A 21,811-nucleotide genomic window follows, 5' to 3' on the forward strand; every position below is an offset into this window, starting at 1 on the left:
ATCCTGGATCAGTGTGTGCATGCAGCTTCCTCAAATAGACCCCGCCATCGATCACAGATTCACCGATTCACCATGGCAACTAGAGCAGCGTACTTTTCCCCGTCAGAGGCAGAAGTCCTCATGGAGGCTTACGAGGAGGCGAAGGACCAAATTAAAAACAAAGGCAACACCGCCACAGTTAGAGAACAATGAGAGAAAGCGTGGCGAAGTATCACAGACTGCCTGAATGCACAAATACCCACTGAGTGCTCCGCTGAAATATCACAATTACAATTCAAATAGTTGATTAACATCTCTGAAAATGTAGTTGAACTCTGATTATGAATCAGCTGTAATTGTAAGTGAAATTGTGTAAATGTAACTCCATCAGACTGTATAACTCCTTGTTATACCATGGTCTGGGTGAATACTCGATTCTGATTGGCTGCAGGGTGTCCGTTAAAAAGTGTTATAGGACACCTATAAAAAAGTTCCGGTCTAATAGCCTGATTGTTCTAAATTAGTTTATTTATCACAACGGCAAAACATTAGTTCGTCGCCTGTCTTTCTCTCTTGCTTACTTAACTCGCTTGATACGGAGTGAATGGTGGATAATATTTATGAAAACGATTTAGGATAGACTTACTTGCTTGATACACATTTAATGATCAGAGTGAATGGTGGATAATATTTCTTGCAATAAAAACGATTTAGGAAACTATCTGTGGACTTTGATTCTTTAAACAAAATGTCGCATCATCCTCTGCACACACAAGCGGTCAGAGGTGCACTCGCCCTCTGAAATGATATTTGTATCATGTAACCTTCAGGACATTCAATCGTTCGCAAATGGACTTTGTCAGTTTGTCTTGGCTGTCCTATCTCGTCTGATGCGCATGAACTGATGAAGCCTGCTCGGATGAGAGGCGAAACATCTTCCAAGACAAACTGACAAAGTCCAGTTGTGAACGATTGAATGCCCTGAAGCTTACAATGACCTGGATGAATGAGAATATTCGCAGGCGTGTATCACATAACATAACGTTAAGCAATCATCTCACTTCCCTCCACTAATTAGGCCTAAAATAACAGCTGCGGCCGACCGAGCTGCAGGTTCTGTGGCCAGAGCCGGTTACCTTGGCAATGCGTCACAACGAGAGATATTAAATAGTCCACTCAGCAGCTTCTTGTGAAAAACTTGTGATTTTAACGGTAAAAAACAACATTAACGTATTAATAATTGATTTAATATGTATTTCTTTCTTAAGTGACCATGGTATAAGCGGGATAATGCCCTTCGAGGTGTTCATTATCAGATATAAATGGACGACGCGGAGGCGTGAACCGTCCGACGCGAAGCGGTTGCTTCCGTACGTATAATATGCTTTGATTGTGTGCTTTCTATCTTGTAGAGTCACTGTGTGACTTCAGTTTGGAAAGAACTGATGCTTTGATTTATCCTGATTCAATAAAGGAACATCATGTTACTCTTTGATGTGTATTTATATTTATATTGGATGTGTATTTTATATATAGTCTATGGGAAACTGTCTATCTGATGGTTGCAGCATCATCTAAAATCATCATTGATCTACAATGATTGACATTAATGAAATGACTTCAAACTGAAATGAATGCTGCTCATGTTTTGTGTTAATGTGTAAATGATGACGTGGATCAGGTTGGATGTGAGAACAGTGTGTAGTGCTCAGTGGAATAACTGCTGGTTTCTGTTTGTGATGATGCTGACTGAGATAAGGGATGAGATTCAATAGATCCTGGAGCTTCGCCTGGTCTGGAGCAGGCGAAGCTCCACAGAATAAATCTCCATGGTAACTCATCCCATAACATTTCCCACTTTCCGCTATCCTGCTTTTGTGCAACCGGATCACGGATAAGGTGAGCCAGGATCACCAACATATCCTGGCTTAATCCCTTATCCTAGTTTTACGGGCCCCTAGTGTAGGTGTGTTACCTGGCAGAAGTGCGGTTGGGAGGCCATGCCTCCTGCAGCGAGGGCAACTGGTAGCAGTAGAGGAGCAAGAAATGGGAGGAGGAGTAGACCAGTGACATCACAGACACACACCTGAAGAGGAGGGGCGGGACCTGACCTAACCATGCCCACCAGGTACACAACACCTGGAAACAGAGGAGGTAGAGCAGGGAGGAGAGAGAGGGGAAGATGATACCTGGAGGTGGAGAGGAAGTAAGGGGAGGAGAAGAGAGACAAAGAGATTACCTTCTCTTCAACAAGCAGCACCTCCTCTTTCAGTCCAACCTGAGTCTGGTCCAGTTCCACCAAAGTGCTTTACAGTCTAACTATTCAGTTTGCTGAGGTTCAGGACACTTCACGTTCATGCGCACAGAAGGACACTTCACGTGCACAGAAGGACACTTCACGTGCACTGAAGGCCACTTCACGTGCACTGAAGGACACTTCACGTGCACTGAAAGATCTGCTGCTAACATCTTGGTGCCAGATACTACAATACACCTTCAGGGGTCTAGTGGAGTCCATGCCTCAATGGGTCAAGGGCTGTTTTGGCAGCAAAAGGGGGACCAACACAATATTAGGCAGGTGGTCATAATGCCAGGCCTGATCGGTGTATATCCCACCCGGTCTGGAAAAAACTCAGGATCCCCCAGGAAGGAGCTGAGCACATGTTTACATAGTCTGATGCCACCACATCTCCAGAATGCAAAATGCAGAAAAGCAGTGAAAAAGAGACAGATTGATGGTCATTTGGATTCTGGATTGTACCAGTTACCTGCCAATTTTCTACTGGGTTCTACCAGTTGCCTATCAGTTTCCCAGTGGATCCTACAGGTTACCTGTCCGTTTTCTACTGGGTTCTGCTGGTTACTTATAAATGTTTATCTTACCTGTGAGTCCCAGCAAAGCCGTCAGCAGGACTTTCCCTCCAGTTGTCATTGTGCTTCCCACCATCTGCCTGGTTTTACAAACCAGTAACTCCAATTCAACCAGAACCCTGTTTCTGCTGCATTCCTCCTCCTCCTCTTCCTCCTCCACTCCGAGCCCAGAGTGCTCCTCAAACATCAGCTCCTCCTGCTGCTGGTGGCGAACAAAACACATTATTGTCTCACATCACTCCGATACATTTTTTCTGCCCACCACAGCGAATCAAATCAGCTGAAGAAACTGTCAGAGGTCAGATCAGTCTGTCAAGATTATTTTCTCCAGCAGACGTAAACAATAACAACACAGAAATAATCTGACCTGCAGGCTCTGCGCATGACGAGTGAATGAAAACCAGTAAATAATGACAGAATTCAAACAATCAAAATCGACTCACTGATTTCTCAGTTATCACAAAACAGCTGGATTCACTCCTGTTAGAACGTCCTCCTTGTGAATCAGAATCAGAATCAGAATCAGAAAGAACTTTATTGCCAAGTACAATTTTACACATACGAGGAATTTGTTTTGGTGAAGTTGATGCATGACACATTTACTAAAAATAAGGTATTATAGAAGTAAAAAATATAACAATATAAATATATATACACAAGTCTGTTTCTCCGAACCACAGTCTGTTTTTTCAGAAAGAAGTCCAAGCTGAGCGTTAATGTAACGCACAGAGTTATGGCAGTGTCAATGTGACAAGATGAGGCAGAGGTGGAGTGTGAGGAGTGTCGGGGGGGTTCTGGGTCTTGTTAATAAGGCTGACAGCAGACGGGAAAAAACTGTTCTTGTGGCGTGAGGTTTTGGTCCTGATGGACCGCAGCCTCCTGCCAGAGGGGAGTGCCTCAAAGAGTTTATGTCCGGGGTGGGAGGGGTCAGCCACAGTCTTACCTGCACGCCTCAGCGTCCTGGAGGTGTACAGGTCCTGGAGAGACGGGAGATTGCAGCCGATCACCTTCTCTGCAGACCGAATGACACTTTGCAGTCTGCCCTTGTCCTTGGCGGTGGCAGCAGCGTACCAGATGGTGATGGAGGAGCTGAGGATGGACTCGATGGCTGTGTAGAAGTGCACCATCATTGTCTTTGGCAGACTGAATTTCTTCAGCTGCCGTAGGAAGTACATCCTCTGCTGTGCTTTCTTGATGAGGGAGCTGATGTTGGGCTTCCACTTGAGGTCCTGGGAGATGATAGTTCCCAGGAAGCGGAAGGACTCCACAGTGTCAATAGTGGAGTCACAGAGGGTGATGGGGGTAGGTGAGGCTGAGTTCTTCCTGTAGTCCACAACCATCTCCACTGTCTTTAGAGTGTTGAGCTCTAGGTTGTTCTGGTTGCACCAGGTCACCAGATGGTCAACCTCCCACCTGTAGGCGGACTCGTCGCCATCAGAGACGAGTCCGATGAGGGTGGTGTCGTCCGCAAACTTCAGCAGCTTGACAGACTGATGACTGGAGGTGCAGCTGTTGGTGTACAGGGAGAAGAGCAGAGGAGAAAGAACGCAGCCCTGAGGGGATCCAGTGCTGATGGTCTTTGAGTCGGAGACGTGTTTCCCCAGCATCCCGCACTGTTTCCTGTCAGACAGGAAGTCTGTAATCCATCTGCAGGTGGAGTCAGGCATGCTCAGCTGGGAGAGCTTCTCCTGAAGCAGGGTTGGAATGATGGTGTTAAAGGCAGAGCTGAAATCCACAAACATGACCCTAGCGTAGGTTCCTGCAGAGTCCAGGTGCTGGAGGATGAGGTGGAGGGCCAGGTTGACTGCATCGTCTACAGACCTGTTGGCTCTGTAGGCAAACTGCAGGGGGTCCAGGAGAAGGTTGGTGACGTCCTTGAGGTGTGAGAGCACAAGGCGCTCAAAGGACTTCATGACCACAACCTTTAAGGTGGTCATTGGTGGAGGTGACTACAGCTGGAGCTGTTGGGAGGTGTCGTGGGGGATGGTTGCTGGACTGTCCCTTTGTCTTTCAAAGTGGCAGTAGAACTCGTTCAGGTCGTTGGCTAGGCATCAGTCGTTGATGGAGTGGGGGGCTTTAGGCTTGTAGATGGTGATCTGTCTGAGCCCTTTCCAGACAGATGCAGAGTCGTTAGCTGAGAAGTGGTGTTGGAGCTTCTCAGAGTACAGCCGTTTAGCCTCTTTCACCGCCTTGCTAAACTTATACTTCGCTTCTTTGAATCTGTCTTTGTCCCCACTCCTGAAGGCCTCTTCCTTTGCCAACCTTAGCTGTCTGAGTTTGGCTGTGAACCAGGGTTTGTCATTGTTGTAACTCACCCTGGTGCCTGATGGGACACAGCAGTCCTCACAGAAGCTGATGTAGGACGTCACAGCCTCTGTGTACTCATCCAGACTGTTGGTAGCAGTCCTGAACACATCCCAGTCAGTAGAGTCCAAATATGCCTGGAGATCCTCCACAGCCTCACTGGTCCACTTCCTTGATGTCCTCACTACAGGTTTGCAGAGCTTTAGTTTCTGCCTTTATGCAGGAAACAGGTGGACCATGACGTGGTCAGAGTTTAGTTTTGCCGGAAAGTTCCGTGTCTCTGTCTGCGCAGTGGGGTTAGAAGCCAGCCAGCTGCAGCGCAGAGTCCGGTATTAATCCACAGAGCCACGTCTTGATGAGCACAAAACCGCAGATGAAGGAAAGTCCCTGTTGTTACCCATCAGCAGTTGCAATTCCTCCAGTTTGTTGGGCAGTGAACGCACATTAGAGAGAAATATTCCCGGTAACGCTGTGCGTAGTCCGCGCCGGCCCGTTTTCCTCTCCTCTGGTGTTTTGCTGCCTGAGCAATGGTGAGTACACCTTTGACCAGGATGTCCAAAATTTCCACTGCTGGGAGCAGAAAATTAGGAAATAAATCCTCTGGTGTTGTTACCCTGATGTTCATGAGCTCATCTCTGTTGAAAGAGCTCTGGCCACCGTCGTAAAAAACAGATTTAACTCACAAAACAAAACAAGGCAGCGGTCCGCGGCGCCATCTTGTAAAAGACTGCAGGCAGGTTCTAATCCCGTAAGTCAGAGCTTTTGCAACATCTCAGAGGAGACAAACGCCCTCCGTGTGAAGCAGGTTCTAAACCCATACAGTGATGCAGACAGAAAAAACTCTTCATTTCAATCATCACCTTTTAAGCCGTGTCCTCTCATGAATCCCTGTGAATGTGCTTCATGACTGAATGAAGTTTCATGTCTCAAACACAAAACTTCATGCTCACACACACATGAAGCCCCAGTGTGACAGATTTTATGTGAGAAAAAGACTTCAAGCAAAAGTCTTCTGGTGTTGTTCCTGTCTGTCCACCTGCGACATCATCGCTGTCCAAATGGACAAACTGATTTGATGGAGTGAAGAGACGTGAGGAAGAGGAGAGGAGGAGGAGGAGGAGAACTGGTGCGCTAATGGTCCATCACTGCTGCTGTCTGCTGGTCTGTTTTCATGTTAACAAACAGCCTTCGACAGGACGACTAATAAACTGATTGAGCATAAAACCTAATCATTATACCCTGTGTGTGTGTGTGTGTGTGTGTGTGTGTGTGTGTGTGTCTCTGTGTATGTGTGTGCATGTGTCTGTGTGTGTCTGTGTGTGTGTGTGCATGTGTGTGTGTGTCCTGATGCAGTCATATAACCAGGTTACAGTTAATAAATATAGCTTACTGAGTTACACCCTAATAGACAGGAAACGTTGTTAAGAAACAAGAGGAGACGACTTAACAAGGTTACACCTGCTTCATCAGTATGTGCGTATGTGTGTGCGTATGTGTGTGTGTGTGTTACCTGTGAGTGTGTTTTGCTGTTCAGTCTTACAATCAGCCTCCAGGTCAGCAGACCAACGACCAGAACACCAACATCTGGAAGCACCTGTCTCACTGCCGAGCCTGCATCACTTCCTGTCAGACTGACAGACAGTTCGTGTTCATGAGTCATTTACTGCGTTCAAATGAAAGTCACTTTGATCTTTAAATCACAAATAAAGGAAAAGTTTCACCTTAAGCATCAGACAGAAACATCAGTGGATTACAACTGAGAAATATAAAAACAATTTGCTGTGAACAGAAACAACAGAACAACAAAACTGTGAAAGCAATAAAGGAAAAGAAAACTATGAAACACAGAACAGTTCTGTTCAGCTTCAGCAGAGCCAAAACATCTGGATCGACTCGGAGACATTGTGTTCAGTCCGTTTCTTCAGACTTGGCTTCAAGGGGTCGAAGGGAATCAGGTCTAGGTCCGGGTTTGGGGCCAAGGAACACATTATATCAACGAGTGTCCTCAAAAGGACTGAAGTACAAGATGTACGTGTGTTGTGTGTGTGTGTGTGTGTGTGTGTGTGTGTGTGTGTGTAGGTGTGTGTGTGTGTGTGTGTGTGTGTGTGTGTGTGTAGGTGTTTGTAGAGCCATGTAGTCCAGACAGAGAGACTACTGTCTGAGCCTGACACACACACACACTCCTCTCTCTCTCTCTCTCTCTCTCTCTCTCTCTCTCTCTCTCTCTCTCTCTCCCTCTCTCTCTCTCTCTCTCTCTCTCTCTCTCTCTCTCTCTCTCTCTCTCTCTCTCTCTCTCTCTCTCTCTCTCTCCCCCCCCCCCCCCTCCCCCCCCCCCCCCCTCCCCCCCCGCCCCCCCTCTCTCTCTCTCTCTGAGGATCAGATGACAGCAAAGTCTTCGTCTTCGTCTTCTGAAGAAGGAAGTTGGTAGTTTTGTCTGCACTTCCTGGTTGAAAACATTTGAACTTAAACAGAGAAGAAGTGCAGCCATTGATGAGTCACGTGACCACAGTTTGATGTCGCACTACATTTACAATTAGGTAAAGAAGAGAATCATATTATATTATTACAATATGTAATATTACGATTATCTTAAAGTCTGACTGAGATCTGTTTTCAGTGCTGATACATGCTCACATTCTCCATTTCATCTGGGGCAGATTTTTAAGTTTAAGTGTATTTTTTTCTCATCCGTGCAGTAATATTAATCTTCTATATTGGCAACAGTATTTTTATAAACTGTACATATTGTACATATACATAGACTCATGAAACCCAACATCCTTTCCGTGCAAAAGTATTTCTCAAGTGCAGTTCAACATATGACGTTAGTAGTTTTCTAAGAATATTGGCAATAGTATCTTTAGAATCTGTACATAATGTACACATACATGGTTGTTTTATCTGTTCTTTATCCTGAACACGTTTTTATCTTCACCTTCTGTGCCACTGTTTTTACTTTTTGTAATACTTGCTGCCTGTAACAACTTCAGTTCCCCAAAGTGGGATGAATGAAGTCTCATCACACAGAAAGCTGCTGGATACAAACATTTTTAGTAAAGAGAGAAAATCTGCTGATTGCTGCAATGAAATGTTTCACTAACTGAAAAATGTTCCAGAAAAGCAGGTTTCACAGACAACGTCTGGAACTGACCACAGACGCTTCAGTACCATTTAAGAAATGCTCCAGAAAAGCAGCAGAAACGACCCAGACACACTTCACACACTCGAGAAGTGCTAAAAAAAACGGCTTCAGAGACTCTCACGAGTGTCGAGAAAAGCTCCAGAAAGAGAAGATTCAGAGAAAACATGTACACGCTGCAGAACAGAAGAGGTTCGGGAAAGCATAAGTAGTGTTTCCAAAACCATGAAATGAAAGGTCAAGTGGGCATGTCGGAGAACCTACAGTGACCACAGAAGTGCTAAAAACATGAAGGTCCCTCTCCAGACTCAGTTTGGAGATTCATGGCGGACTCCACGGACGAGCAGCTGATCCCTCTGTAGATCGAAGAGCTCATTCAAAGGTAACGAAAACAAAACCAGGAATATTTTCAGGTGATTCTACGTGAACAGAAACAGAACAATCAATATTATTTTGCATTTCTGTCAATAGATTCACCAAATTCCTCCACGCTGGACCTTTAGATTTATCATGTGACACAATCTGGAACCTTCATCCCCACAATGCAACTCTCCCTCTGACGGCTGGGAGGTAGATTGGTGTGTGTTATGCTGACTCAAGTGACATCACACAAGGACATTAATCAGACTTCACACTTTACGCAACTTTAACACATAGAACTCCACATCACCTGGAAACACCTGAGAGCGACAGAGAGAGAGAAACACCAACTCTGATCCTGGAACTATAAACTGATGTTTGACTTTTACAAGAGCTGAGTCAGCCACACACACGCACGCACGCACGCACGCACGCACGCACGCACGCACGCACGCACGCACGCACACACACACAGCTGTTTCTGATCCCAGTTAAAACTTCACTGCCTCACATCAAAGGCAGACTGCAGACAGACATGTGGTTAACTGTGTGAGCAGGAAGCTGTTCAAAACACACACACACACACACACACACACACACACACACACACACACACACACACACAGACCGACAGACAGACACACTGTTAGCAGACAGTGTGTGTCCCTCACTCCCATTCATGCTGATGAAGACTTGGAGAATGTCAGTGCTGCCATGGAGACAGTGAGGCTGACCTCTCGACCTCTGCTGCAGAGGACGAGTTAACGAAGACCAGGTCTTCACATTTGAGTCACACTGACACTAAACAGGAAGTGAGTGAAACTGGATGCCATCTTTGAATCTGACACCCATTTTGTTCAAAACAGTCATCGTCTTTCTAAACACAGTCCTCCAGGAAAACACCAGTCTGTCTGTCCGTCCGTCAGTGTCTCTCTCTGTGTGACTGTTTGTTTGTGTTTGTCTGTCTGACAGTCTCTCCATCAGCAAGCAAACAAGTGAACATGTGATGTCATTCTTACCTCACCAGGCCAAGCTGACTGAGAGCTCTCTGCCACGACGTACCTGTGGACAGACAGGTAACACATCAACACAAAGACAGACAGGTAACACATCAACACAGAGAGACAGACAGGTAACACATCAACACAAAGACAAACAGGTAACACATCAACACAGAGAGACAGACAGGTAACACGTCAACACAGAGAGACAGACAGGTAACACGTCAACACAGAGAGACAGACAGGTAACACGTCAACACAGAGAGACAGACAGGTAACACGTCAACACAGAGAGACAGACAGGTAACACGTCAACACAGAGACAGACAGGTAACACGTCAACACAGAGAGACAGACAGGTAACACATCAACACAGAGACAGACAGGTAACACGTCAACACAGAGAGACAGACAGGTAACACGTCAACACAGAGAGACAGACAGGTAACACGTCAACACAGAGACAGACAGGTAACACATCAACACAGAGAGACAGACAGGTAATACATCAACACAGAGAGACAGACAGGTAACACATCAACACAGAGAGACAGACAGGTAACACATCAACACAGAGACAGACAGGTAACACGTCAACACAGAGAGACAGACAGGTAACACATCAACACAGAGAGACAGACAGGTAACACGTCAACACAGAGAGACAGACAGGTAACACGTCAACACAGAGAGACAGACAGGTAACACGTCAACACAGAGAGACAGACAGGTAACACGTCAACACAGAGACAGACAGGTAACACGTCAACACAGAGAGACAGACAGGTAACACATCAACACAGAGACAGACAGGTAACACGTCAACACAGAGAGACAGACAGGTAACACGTCAACACAGAGAGACAGACAGGTAACACGTCAACACAGAGACAGACAGGTAACACATCAACACAGAGAGACAGACAGGTAACACATCAACACAGAGAGACAGACAGGTAACACATCAACACAGAGAGACAGACAGGTAACACATCAACACAGAGAGACAGACAGGTAACACATCAACACAGAGACAGACAGGTAACACATCAACACAGAGAGACAGACAGGTAACACATCAACACAGAGAGACAGACAGGTAACACATCAACACAGAGAGACAGACAGGTAACACATCAACACAGAGACAGACAGGTAACACATCAACACAGAGAGACAGACAGGTAACACGTCAACACAGAGAGACAGACAGGTAACACGTCAACACAGAGAGACAGACAGGTAACACGTCAACACAGAGAGACAGACAGGTAACACGTCAACACAGAGAGACAGACAGGTAACACATCAACACAGAGAGACAGACAGGTAACACATCAAAACACAGAGAGACAGACAGGTAACACATCAACACAGAGAGACAGACAGGTAACACATCAACACAGAGAGACAGACAGGTAACACATCAACACAGAGACAGACAGGTAACACGTCAACACAGAGAGACAGACAGGTAACACATCAACACAGAGACAGACAGGTAACACATCAACACAGAGACAGACAGGTAACACATCAACACAGAGAGACAGACAGGTAACACATCAACACAGAGAGACAGACAGGTAACACATCAAAACACAGAGAGACAGACAGGTAACACATCAACACAGAGACAGACAGGTAACACATCAACACAGAGAGACAGACAGGTAACACATCAACACAGAGACAGACAGGTAACACATCAACACAGAGAGACAGACAGGTAACACATCAAAACACAGAGAGAGACAGACAGGTAACACCTCAAAACAGAGACAGACAGGTAACACATCAAAACACAGAGAGACAGACAGGTAACACATCAAAACAGAGACAGACAGGTAACACATCAACACAGAGAGACAGACAGGTAACACATCAACACACAGAGAGACAGACAGGTAACATGTCAACACAGAGAGACAGACAGGTAACACATCAACACAGAGACAGACAGGTAACACATCAACACAGAGAGACAGACAGGTAACACATCAACACAGAGACAGACAGGTAACACATCAACACAGAGAGACAGACAGGTAACACGTCAACACAGAGAGACAGACAGGTAACACATCAAAACACAGAGAGAGACAGACAGGTAACACATCAAAACACAGAGAGACAGACAGGTAACACATCAAAACACAGAGAGACAGACAGGTAACACATCAACACAGAGACAGACAGGTAACACATCAACACAGAGACACAGACAGGTAACACATCAAAACACAGAGAGACAGACAGGTAACACATCAACACAGAGAGACAGACAGGTAACACATCAACACAGAGACAGACAGGTAACACATCAACACAGAGACACAGACAGGTAACACATCAAAACACAGAGAGACAGACAGGTAACACATCAACACAGAGAGACAGACAGGTAACACATCAACACAGAGACAGACAGGTAACACATCAACACAGAGACAGACAGGTAACACGTCAACACAGAGAGACAGACAGGTAACACATCAACACAGAGAGAGACAGACAGGTAACACATCAACACAGAGAGAGACAGACAGGTAACGCATCAACACAGAGAGACAGACAGGTAACACCTCAAAACACAGAGAGAGACAGACAGGTAACACATCAACACAGAGAGACAGACAGGTAACACATCAAAACACAGAGAGAGACAGACAGGTAACACATCAACACAGAGAGACAGACAGGTAACACATCAAAACACAGAGAGAGACAGACAGGTAACACATCAACACAGAGAGAGACAGACAGGTAACGCATCAACACAGAGAGACAGACAGGTAACGCATCAACACACACATGTAGAGGGAGACAGTTGAGCAGACAGACAGGTGAACGGGTGAGCAGGCAGACAGGTGTGTCTTACAGTTGTACTCAGGCTGCAGTGTTGAGGTGGTCAGCTGGAAGAAGGACTGCAGTAACAGGAAGAGGAAACTGGAGACGCAGACCGCCGTCACACAGCGGCACGTGTTACCTGTTGAACAAACACAACGCCGTGATAGGACTTTAATTTGAAAAACTGGCTGAGACAGGAAGCGATGACGGCATGGAGGGCTTTAAACACTGTGGCTCTTCAGCCATGTGGAACATCTGTTCAGTCCAGATGTTTGAATGCACGCTGTGACACAACGTCTGAAACAGACGGTCCAACGCGTGTCATGTGGGACTGACATTAGCCAATCAGCATCAGGGACCTGACCCCACGTGAGCGCTGTAAAGCTGTGAGTCAGAACCAAGGAGACGTAATGACAACAATGGCGTCCACTATGGACCAGACGGACGCTGGAAGCTGCTCTTCGCTCGTCATTGTAGTTTGTTTGTGTTTGCTTCGCTCAGTGTGACATCACATGGCGTGATAACGATGTCAGACTGAACATGGCAATGATAACTGTCTGATACCAAGCAAATCGGTTTAGGTGATTCACCTGCCGTCAGTCACACCTGCAGGATGTCGTCACAGTGAAGAAAAGAGGTCTTTAATATTTATTTATGTGTTTCTAAGAAATAGGTGTACTAGTATATGAACACGCGTACTTATACTCAGAAAAACTGGTGGAACCTCAATAATGATGAGGTTTCCTCCACGTTTATAAAACCTGCAACGCCGGAAGTGATATCACATGGGAAGTCATCGCTTTTCCTGTACAAACAGACCTCCTTCACACACACACACACACACACACACACACACACACACACACACACACACACACACACACACACACACACACACACACACACACACACACACACACACACACACACACACACACACACACACCATTCTCTGTGTTTCCTCAGGAAGATCCTTCAGGAAACAACTCACATCCTGTGATCACCTGAGGTCTGCTGTGTGTGTGTGTGTGTGTGTGTGTGTGTGTGTGTGTGTGTGTGTGTGTGTGTGTGTGTGCGTGCACGCTGCCTGAGGCACGCACACACAGACAGGTTGGGTCTGGTCTATTTCCTGGTGTTAATGCCATCACTGTTTGATCCTCAGTCACAGCAGGTATGACATCATCACTAAATAACATGTTATCATGATGATGTCATCACTCAAACATGCAGTAGTTTGGTTTGTTGAGTTTATTCAAAGTCTGAAAATATTATTTTTTAACGCCATCGTTCACATGAATGTGGCTGTACTGATGTCAGCTGGAAACAAACACTGCGCCTGTGTGTTCAGGCTCAAACTGATCTCAGAACAGAAACTCTCATAATATCAGATGATTGTAACACTGTTAGAGAAAGATTCCTCAGAGAGAGACCAGAGTCCTCAGACAGAGACCAGAGTCCTTAGACAGAGACCAGAGTCCTCAGAGAGAGACCAGAGTCCTTAGACAGAGACCAGAGTCCTTAGACAGAGACCAGAGTCCTCAGACAGAGACCAGAGTCCTTAGACAGAGACCAGAGTCCTCAGAGAGAGACCAGAGTCCTTAGACAGAGACCAGAGTCCTCAGAGAGAGACCAGAGTCCTCAGACAGAGACCAGAGTCCTCAGAGAGAGACCAGAGTCCTCAGACAGAGACCAGAGTCCTTAGACAGAGACCAGAGTCCTCAGAGAGAGAGAGTCCTCAGACAGAAACCAGAGTCCTCAGACAGAGACCAGAGTCCTTAGACAGAGACCAGAGTCCTCAGACAGAGACCAGAGTCCTTAGACAGAGACCAGAGTCCTCAGAGAGAGACCAGAGTCCTCAGACAGAGACCAGAGTCCTTAGACAGAGACCAGAGTCCTCAGAGAGAGAGAGTCCTCAGACAGAAACCAGAGTCCTCAGACAGAGACCAGAGTCCTTAGACAGAGACCAGAGTCCTCAGACAGAGACCAGAGTCCTCAGACAGAGACCAGAGTCCTTAGACAGAGACCAGAGTCCTCAGAGAGAGAGAGTCCTCAGACAGAAACCAGAGTCCTCAGACAGAGACCAGAGTCCTTAGACAGAGACCAGAGTCCTCAGACAGAGACCAGAGTCCTCAGACAGAGACCAGAGTCCTTAGACAGAGACCAGAGTCCTCAGACAGAGACCAGAGTCCTTAGACAGAGACCAGAGTCCTCAGAGAGAGACCAGAGTCCTCAGAGAGACCAGAGTCCTCAGAAAGAGACCAGAGTCCTCAGAGAGACCAGGGTCCTCAGAGAGAGAGAGTCCTCAGAGAGACCAGGGTCCTTAGACAGAGACAAGAGTCCTCAGAGAGACCAGAGTCCTCAGACAGAGACAAGAGTCCTCAGAAAGAGACCAGGGTCCTCAGACAGAGACCAGAGTCCTCAGAGAGACCAGAGTCCTCAGACAGAGACCGGAGTCCTCAGACAGAGACCAGAGTCCTCAGAGAGAGACCAGAGTCCTCAGAGAGACCAGAGTCATCAGAAAGAGACCAGAGTCCTCAGAGAGACCAGAGTCCTCAGAGAGACCAGGGTCCTCAGACAGAGACAAGAGTCCTCAGAGAGACCAGAGTCCTCAGACAGAGACCAGAGTCCTCAGAAAGAGACAAGGGTCCTCAAAGAGACCTGAGTCCTCAGACAGAGACCAGAGTCCTCAGAGAGAGACCAGAGTCCTCAGAAAGAGACCAGGGTCCTCAGACAGAGACCAGAGTCCTCAGAGAGACCAGAGTCAACAGACAGAGACCAGAGTCCTCAGAGAGACCAGAGTCAACAGAAAGAGACCAGGGTCCTCAGACAGAGACCAGAGTCCTCAGACAGAGACCAGGGTCCTCAGAGACAGACCTGAGTCCTCAGACAGAGACCAGGGTCCTCAGAGAGAGACCAGAGTCCTCAGACAAAGACCTGAGTCCTCAGACAGAGACCACAGTGCTCAGAGAGACCAGAGTCCTCAGACAGAGACCAGGGTCCTCAGAGAGACCAGAGTCCTCAGAGAGACCAGAGTCCTCAGAGAGAGAACAGAGTCCTCAGAGAGAGACCAGAGTCCTCAGAGAGACCAGGGTCCTCAGAGAGAGAACAGAGTCCTCAGAGAGAGACCAGAGTCCTCAGACAGAGACCAGGGTCCTCAGAGAGACCAGAATACTCAGACAGAGCAGATTACCAGATGAAAGGTGTTGGTTTCAGACTCTGGGTTTCTTCCTCTGTCTGTCAGCAGTCTTGACTCTGGACACACTCACATGGAAAGAAGACATTACCTGTGAATCAGAGTTCTCTTGGTGAAATCCACCTGAAACCATGTTCCTGGTTTACACGATGTTTCAGAAAACAGCTGACCGGAGGAAGGTCACCTGGTTACTGAAGTCACCGCACTTTAAAAGAAGAAGAAGAAGCTCCCAGCCTTGATGGATCTGGGAGGCAGACTGAAGTAGACCAGCTGTTGAGGACTAACAGCCGTTCAGTCCACAGTTATCCACACACTGTTTGAGCGTTCCACCGACATGATGAAACAAACCACCTAAGACCTAAAATCTGTCATCAGAGAAAATAAAGGACTGATCAGGCAAAAGTAGACTGATGAGGGTGGCCAATCACATCACAGACCGTGCTCTTATTTTGAAATATCACATGGACAGAGTTCAATCAGAAGAATTCATCTATGACAGACTGTAATTTTCCAAATGAGTGTCTTCTGTTCATAATTTAGCAGTTTTCTAGGTTTGTTTGTCAGAAACTGCAGCTTTGAACCGTGATTGGACGGCCCTGTTTCAATGCTATTTGGCCTGCTAGCTAACGTAGCTTTCACGGATACCAGCAGAGAGTTCAGAGAGTCTGCGTTAACAGCACAGTCAGACTCAAACACATTTACCTTGCTGTTCTCATTGATTCAGAGATCTGTTCACAATGTGTTTTCAATGGCAGTCATGAAAATTGATCAGTATTGTCAAAATTAGTACCTGAGGTGGAGGAGGTGGAGGGTTCAGGCAGCAGTGGCAGCAGCAGCAGCAGCAGGACGTAGACCAGAGAGAATCCATTATACCGCAACATGCAAGCTGTGAACACATTAATCAATACCTTCAGTCAACCAATCAGTTCATCAGTATAGACAGTACCCGTCAAAGGGTTGGAGCACCTTCTGAGTCCATCTTTTTTCTTTCTTTGCATTATTTTCTTGACTGTAAATGAATACTGAATACATCAGAACTGTGAAATAACACAGAGCAAAGGAAGTGAAATATGCTTTATGTTTCAGACTCGTCTCTGTTAGCGTCCTTCTCCATCCGTCTTGAAAGAGTCCTCTTAAATGCTGAGCACTGATTGGCTGCTTTTCCTTCACTCTGAGCTCCAGCTCATCTCAAACCATCTTACTGGGTTCAGATCAGGTGATTGTGGAGAACAGGTCATGTGATGCAGCTCTCCATCACTTCCTGGTCAAACAGTCCTCACAGAGTCTGGACGTGTGTTCTGGGTTGTTGTCCTGATGAAGGACAAACCAGCTGGGCTGACCTGTGGCTGCAGGACGCTGTGGTAGTCATGCTGGTTCCCCCCACACCGTCACACCTCCACCCCCTGCAGACACCATCAGTTCACCTTCTCTGAGTCTCACAAAGAAACAACGGCTGGAACCAAACAGCTCAGATCTGGACTCATCAGACCAGAGTCCAGGTCTCTTCTGGTCTGATGTCCAGTCCTTGTGGTTCTTGGTTGGAGCAGGTCTCTTCTTCTTGCTGGTCTCCCTCGGTCTTGGTTTCTCTGCAGCGGTTGGACCGTGAAGGCGTCACGAAGACCTCCTCCATCAGTGGATGCTGAGATGTTTCTGCCGCTTCGACTCTGAGCAGCTTTAATCTGAGCTGATTTGTGAAGCTGCAGACTGTGATGAACTTCTCTGCAGCGGAGGGACGTCCTGCTCTTCTGTCCTGGATCAGTCCTCAGAGCCACTTTCATCAAAGCTTTGATGGTTTTTGACTGATCTTGAAGATACATTCAAAGTTTGTGAACCTCTGTGGACGGACTGACCTTCACGTCTTGATGATGGACGTCGTCTCTCTTCAGTTGAGCGTTTCTTGTCATAAAACGGATTCCTGCAGTAGTTGAATGGAGCTGTTTACTGTAAGCCAACACTCCCTCTGCACCACACCTGATGCTCTCAGACTCATTAAGAGGGACAGACGTTCCACCAATGACCTTCGCACACGTCTCACCTGCTACCTGAAGCAGTCCAGGTGACGACGTCACGAAGCAGCCGAGAGAAGGAGCACAGAGAGCGTCGAAGCTGAAGGAGGCTCAGACAGAGGAGTCTAAATATAAAACATGTATTTTTCTGAATAAATTTTGGATTTATATAGAACTATTTATATAGTCGACGCATCGTTGTAGACTAATCGTGGTTTTAGCTCTGTGCGGTGATGATGTGCAGCAGGCGGGGCTGCAGCTAGCTGTTGACACGTCATGTGCTAAAGCAGCAGATATATTAGATTTGTTTGAACAGTAATTTTCGACACTATTAAATAAACTTAGAGGAAAAACAGTTTGTCAGTCAGATTTGTTTAATGTGTTGTCTGAATGCTAGAAAATCAGATTCATTTAGATTTCTATCTGAACTGAACAGTTCGTTGTTTAACAGCTATAAATATGGATAATGCACGTATGTGAAATTAGACACTGACAGGAAGTCTGGGAGTTAACAAAATAAAAGCTCATTATGAGGATAAACTGTAGGCCTGTAGTTCTTCATGGGCCAGAAATGAAAACAAAACTATTATCGTTACTGACATAAATGAGACTATTAATCCTGATATTGATTTTAAATTGACTCCTTTTAATCTAATCTGGTTTTTGATACAGTCAATCCACTGAATGATGATCTAATCTGATAATTCAGTTTGTTCCTCCAGTGACATCACGGCAGTCAGTGTGTGTGGACGTGAGTTTACTGCGTTAGTGTAAACACAGCAGACAGAAATAGATCCACACTGAAACGCCCCCCCCCCCCCCCCCCACACACACACACACACACATCACTGTCGTCAGTAGAAAACCTTGTAACCTTCAACATATCGGCTGTATGGTAAACAGGAAACTGTGTTTTTACAGGATCAGACTCTGAGACTCTTTTTCTGGGTTACTGAACTGGACACTCGTGATCTTCATGTCTGCATTCGTTCAATCAGAGCAACAAGCACAGCCTCACGAACACAAGTGGGGGGGGGAAGCGTCCTTCAGTGGAACAGCACATCAAGTCAGCGGACAGTAACATCGAGTTCACGAGAGGATGTCAGGAGCAACAGCTTGGCCTTTTTGGACTGAGCAGGACAGGAGCCTCCACACTGGAGTCTACAGGAAACCCCCAACAGACAAGTACTGTTTGGGGGCCAACAAACACCTGAAGGATCCACTTAAAGCCTGTGGATCCTAACTGGACCACTGCAAGTGGTGATGAGAGGAAGAAAAAACCCAACGACATCGTCATTCCAGACGTGTCTGAAGTGTCTGAGAAACCCGGGAGGATCTTCAGCAAACGTTGCCTGGAGGCTCCAGACGCTTCGCCTGCGGGCTGCAGCGTGGGTACGTGGATTGTTCATAGTTGATACATGATCAAATTTCTGCACAGGGTGTTTTATTTTGAAAAGTGACCAGGTTCCTGCATCTGACTTCCTGCTTTGTGCAGCTTGATGCAGCTTCTGTCAAACATAGACGAGACACTTCGATGGTTTTGATTTGATGCATTTCAGTGTTTTCATAGACAATAAACTGAATTTTTGGAGTTTTGGACATAAAAACAAAACTCTGAGTGATTGTAACGATTTTCTCAATATTTTACAATGTTTACAAACCAAACAATCAGCCGATTTAGTTTAAATCAAATGAATCACTGATGGAATCAGTCATGAGTTACAGTTCAGTATCTTTTCTAATGTAGTAAATATTAAGAGATAAAGTCACTAAATGAATCAGTTCAAATGAGAAGTGCTGCTGACACATCATCAATAGTATCATTATTATTATTATTATCATTATTATTATTATCATTATTATTATTAACATTATTATTATTATTAGTAGTAGTAGTAGTAGTAGCAGTATGCAATGATATGCTGTTTCATAGTATTCACATTGTGTATGATTGCATACACTCACAGGCGACATTGAGTACTTTTACTTTTAATACTGCACGTTTTCCTGATATACCTTCATGAAGTAACATGTTCAGTGCAGGACGGTACTCAGAGTATTTCTACAGTGTGGTATAAGTACTTTTATCGGAGTACTTCCTCCAGTGAAACACCTTCAAGAAAACTCTGAACCGGATCTTACCTGCAGTCAAACTGAGGGGCAGCAGAACTCTGAAGACCACACCTACAGCCAGCTCTGAGGACATTCTGAACCAGGCTAATCCACTTCAGTCCACTTCGGACTGGATCCACTCTTTTAATCCGGGTTTAGTGACCCAGTCCTGAGTCCAGTTCTGGTTCTGGTTCTGTCCTGAGCAGCAGCAGGATGTCAAAGGTCCGTATGGCCGCGGGTCCGTCTGAGGGCGGCGACACACCCCGGTGCCATCATCCGTCCTGCGGGACACACAGACAGCCTGGCTGAGAGACAGACAGGCAGGTACAAAAGAGAGGGAGACAGGCAGTCAGACAGATGCCCAGAGTCTCACTGCCAGTTTAAGATCAACCACAAATAGGGTCCTGTCTGTCTCTCCGTCCTGTCCGTCTCTCCGTCCTGTCTGTCTCTCCGTCCTGTCTGTCTCTCCGTCCTGTCCGTCTCTCTGTCTTCGGCAGCAGTTACACTTTCTGAAGAGAAAAACACACAAAATAAAATCCCGCTGAAAACAAACTGGGAAGCTTTTTTCTTCTTCTTCTTCTTCTTCTTCTTCTTCTTCTTCTTCTTCTTCTTCTTCTTCTTCTTCTTCAGCAGCAGCAGCAGCAGCAGCAGAGAAATCAAACTGGTGGATATTTAAACTTTTTTCTTTTCTTCTTTTCTTCTCCTCCTCCTCAGTCTCTCGGCTGAAAAACACACCGACACGCAAACTGACTCAAGATCAGATCTGTAGGAGCTCACAGGCCCCGCCCACCAGGTCACGGACGGCTGCGCCGGCCAATCAGAGGGCAGACTGAGGAGAAACTCAGTTTTAAACTGGACCCTGCTCTTCAATAAATACAGCAAATGATGAAATGAAAAACACAATAAGACCAATTATTTATTATTTCTTCATGAATTAATCTTTAATAAGTGGCCAAAAGTGTGTGGACAGTTCTGTGCACAGACTTCAGTTTTGTGTTTCTTTTCCTTTAAATCTAATTAATTATTAATGCTGAAGGTTTAAATGGTCTTTTAAGGGCATAACTAAGATACAGTTGATTAATAATCTTAAAATCTTATTTATTGAACCAACAACAACAACAACAATGAATGTGAAGGGAATCATTAAAGAAAATAAATCGAATAATAAATCCACAGAAATATTTTAAGGACCTTGAAAACGTTTTGTTTGATGTTTGGTGGATCTCATGGATCTCTGGCAGTCTGTTGGTCTCCTGCTGGGCAACCAACTTTGCCTCCACAAACCACTTTTCCATGAATATCACTGATTCTTGATCCAGTACAAGATCCAGTGCGACCGTCAGGATCCAGAGATCCTCCGGTTCGATTGACCTGTGAGAGTCGCTTTGATTTGAAACAGATGATTGAGGAGAGAAACCTCAGCAGACATGAACACCAGGTGTACTAAGAAGAGAGTTTTCATTGTCACAAAGCTGTTTTAACCTGGTTTCACCTCCACGGTCACTGATGCTGCACCGCTAACCTGCTGCTCCAGAGGAGGTTCTGTTCAGGTTCAGGTTCGGGTTCAGGTTCGGGTTCAGGTTCGGGTTCAGGTTCGGGTTCAGGTGTACTGACCCTTTCACTGATTCTCATCCGTCTGTGGATCCAGACTCTCAGCTGATTGGCTCTGTCTGCAGACCTGCTGAGCCGTCCAGTCCAGCTGTCATGTAAGATGACGTCACACTGATTGAAAACAGTGAACTTCACTGGATGTTCTGTGCTTCTACATGAGGCTTCTTTTCTGTCCAGTTTGCTGAATGTGACTAAACACTGCAAACATGTTCAGCTGTTCAGGTACAGTCAGCGCCTCTGTGATCATACGTTACTAACCTGACCCTACCTGACCTTATATAACGTGTTCTCTCACGGACTGACTATTGATCACAGAGTGATGCTATTTCCAGAGGAGTTGATCCGTGATTAATTGATAATTGCTTTTGAACCAATTTAAACCTGA

At 46.0% G+C, this 21,811-nt stretch overlaps 1 protein-coding gene across 1 annotated transcript in view; it reads right to left on the minus strand.

Annotated features, from left to right (window-relative positions):
* The window catches only part of LOC139346521 (piezo-type mechanosensitive ion channel component 2-like), a 51,641-nt gene extending 31,266 nt beyond the window's left edge, over positions 1-20,375 (minus strand). The window contains exons 1-7 of the mRNA XM_070985602.1: positions 19,846-20,375; positions 16,488-16,583; positions 12,536-12,643; positions 9,673-9,715; positions 6,665-6,785; positions 2,863-3,052; positions 1,955-2,168 (exon numbers count right to left, since the gene is read on the minus strand). Of these exons, the coding sequence (XP_070841703.1) occupies positions 1,955-2,168; positions 2,863-3,052; positions 6,665-6,785; positions 9,673-9,715; positions 12,536-12,643; positions 16,488-16,583; positions 19,846-19,909 (836 nt within the window). The 5' untranslated portion in view covers positions 19,910-20,375. The remainder of the gene's footprint in view (positions 1-1,954; positions 2,169-2,862; positions 3,053-6,664; positions 6,786-9,672; positions 9,716-12,535; positions 12,644-16,487; positions 16,584-19,845) is intronic.
* Between the last annotated feature and the right edge of the window lie 1,436 nt (positions 20,376-21,811).

The sequence above is a fragment of the Chaetodon trifascialis genome, chromosome 18, assembly GCF_039877785.1.
Source record: "Chaetodon trifascialis isolate fChaTrf1 chromosome 18, fChaTrf1.hap1, whole genome shotgun sequence".
NCBI lineage: Eukaryota > Metazoa > Chordata > Actinopteri > Chaetodontiformes > Chaetodontidae > Chaetodon > Chaetodon trifascialis.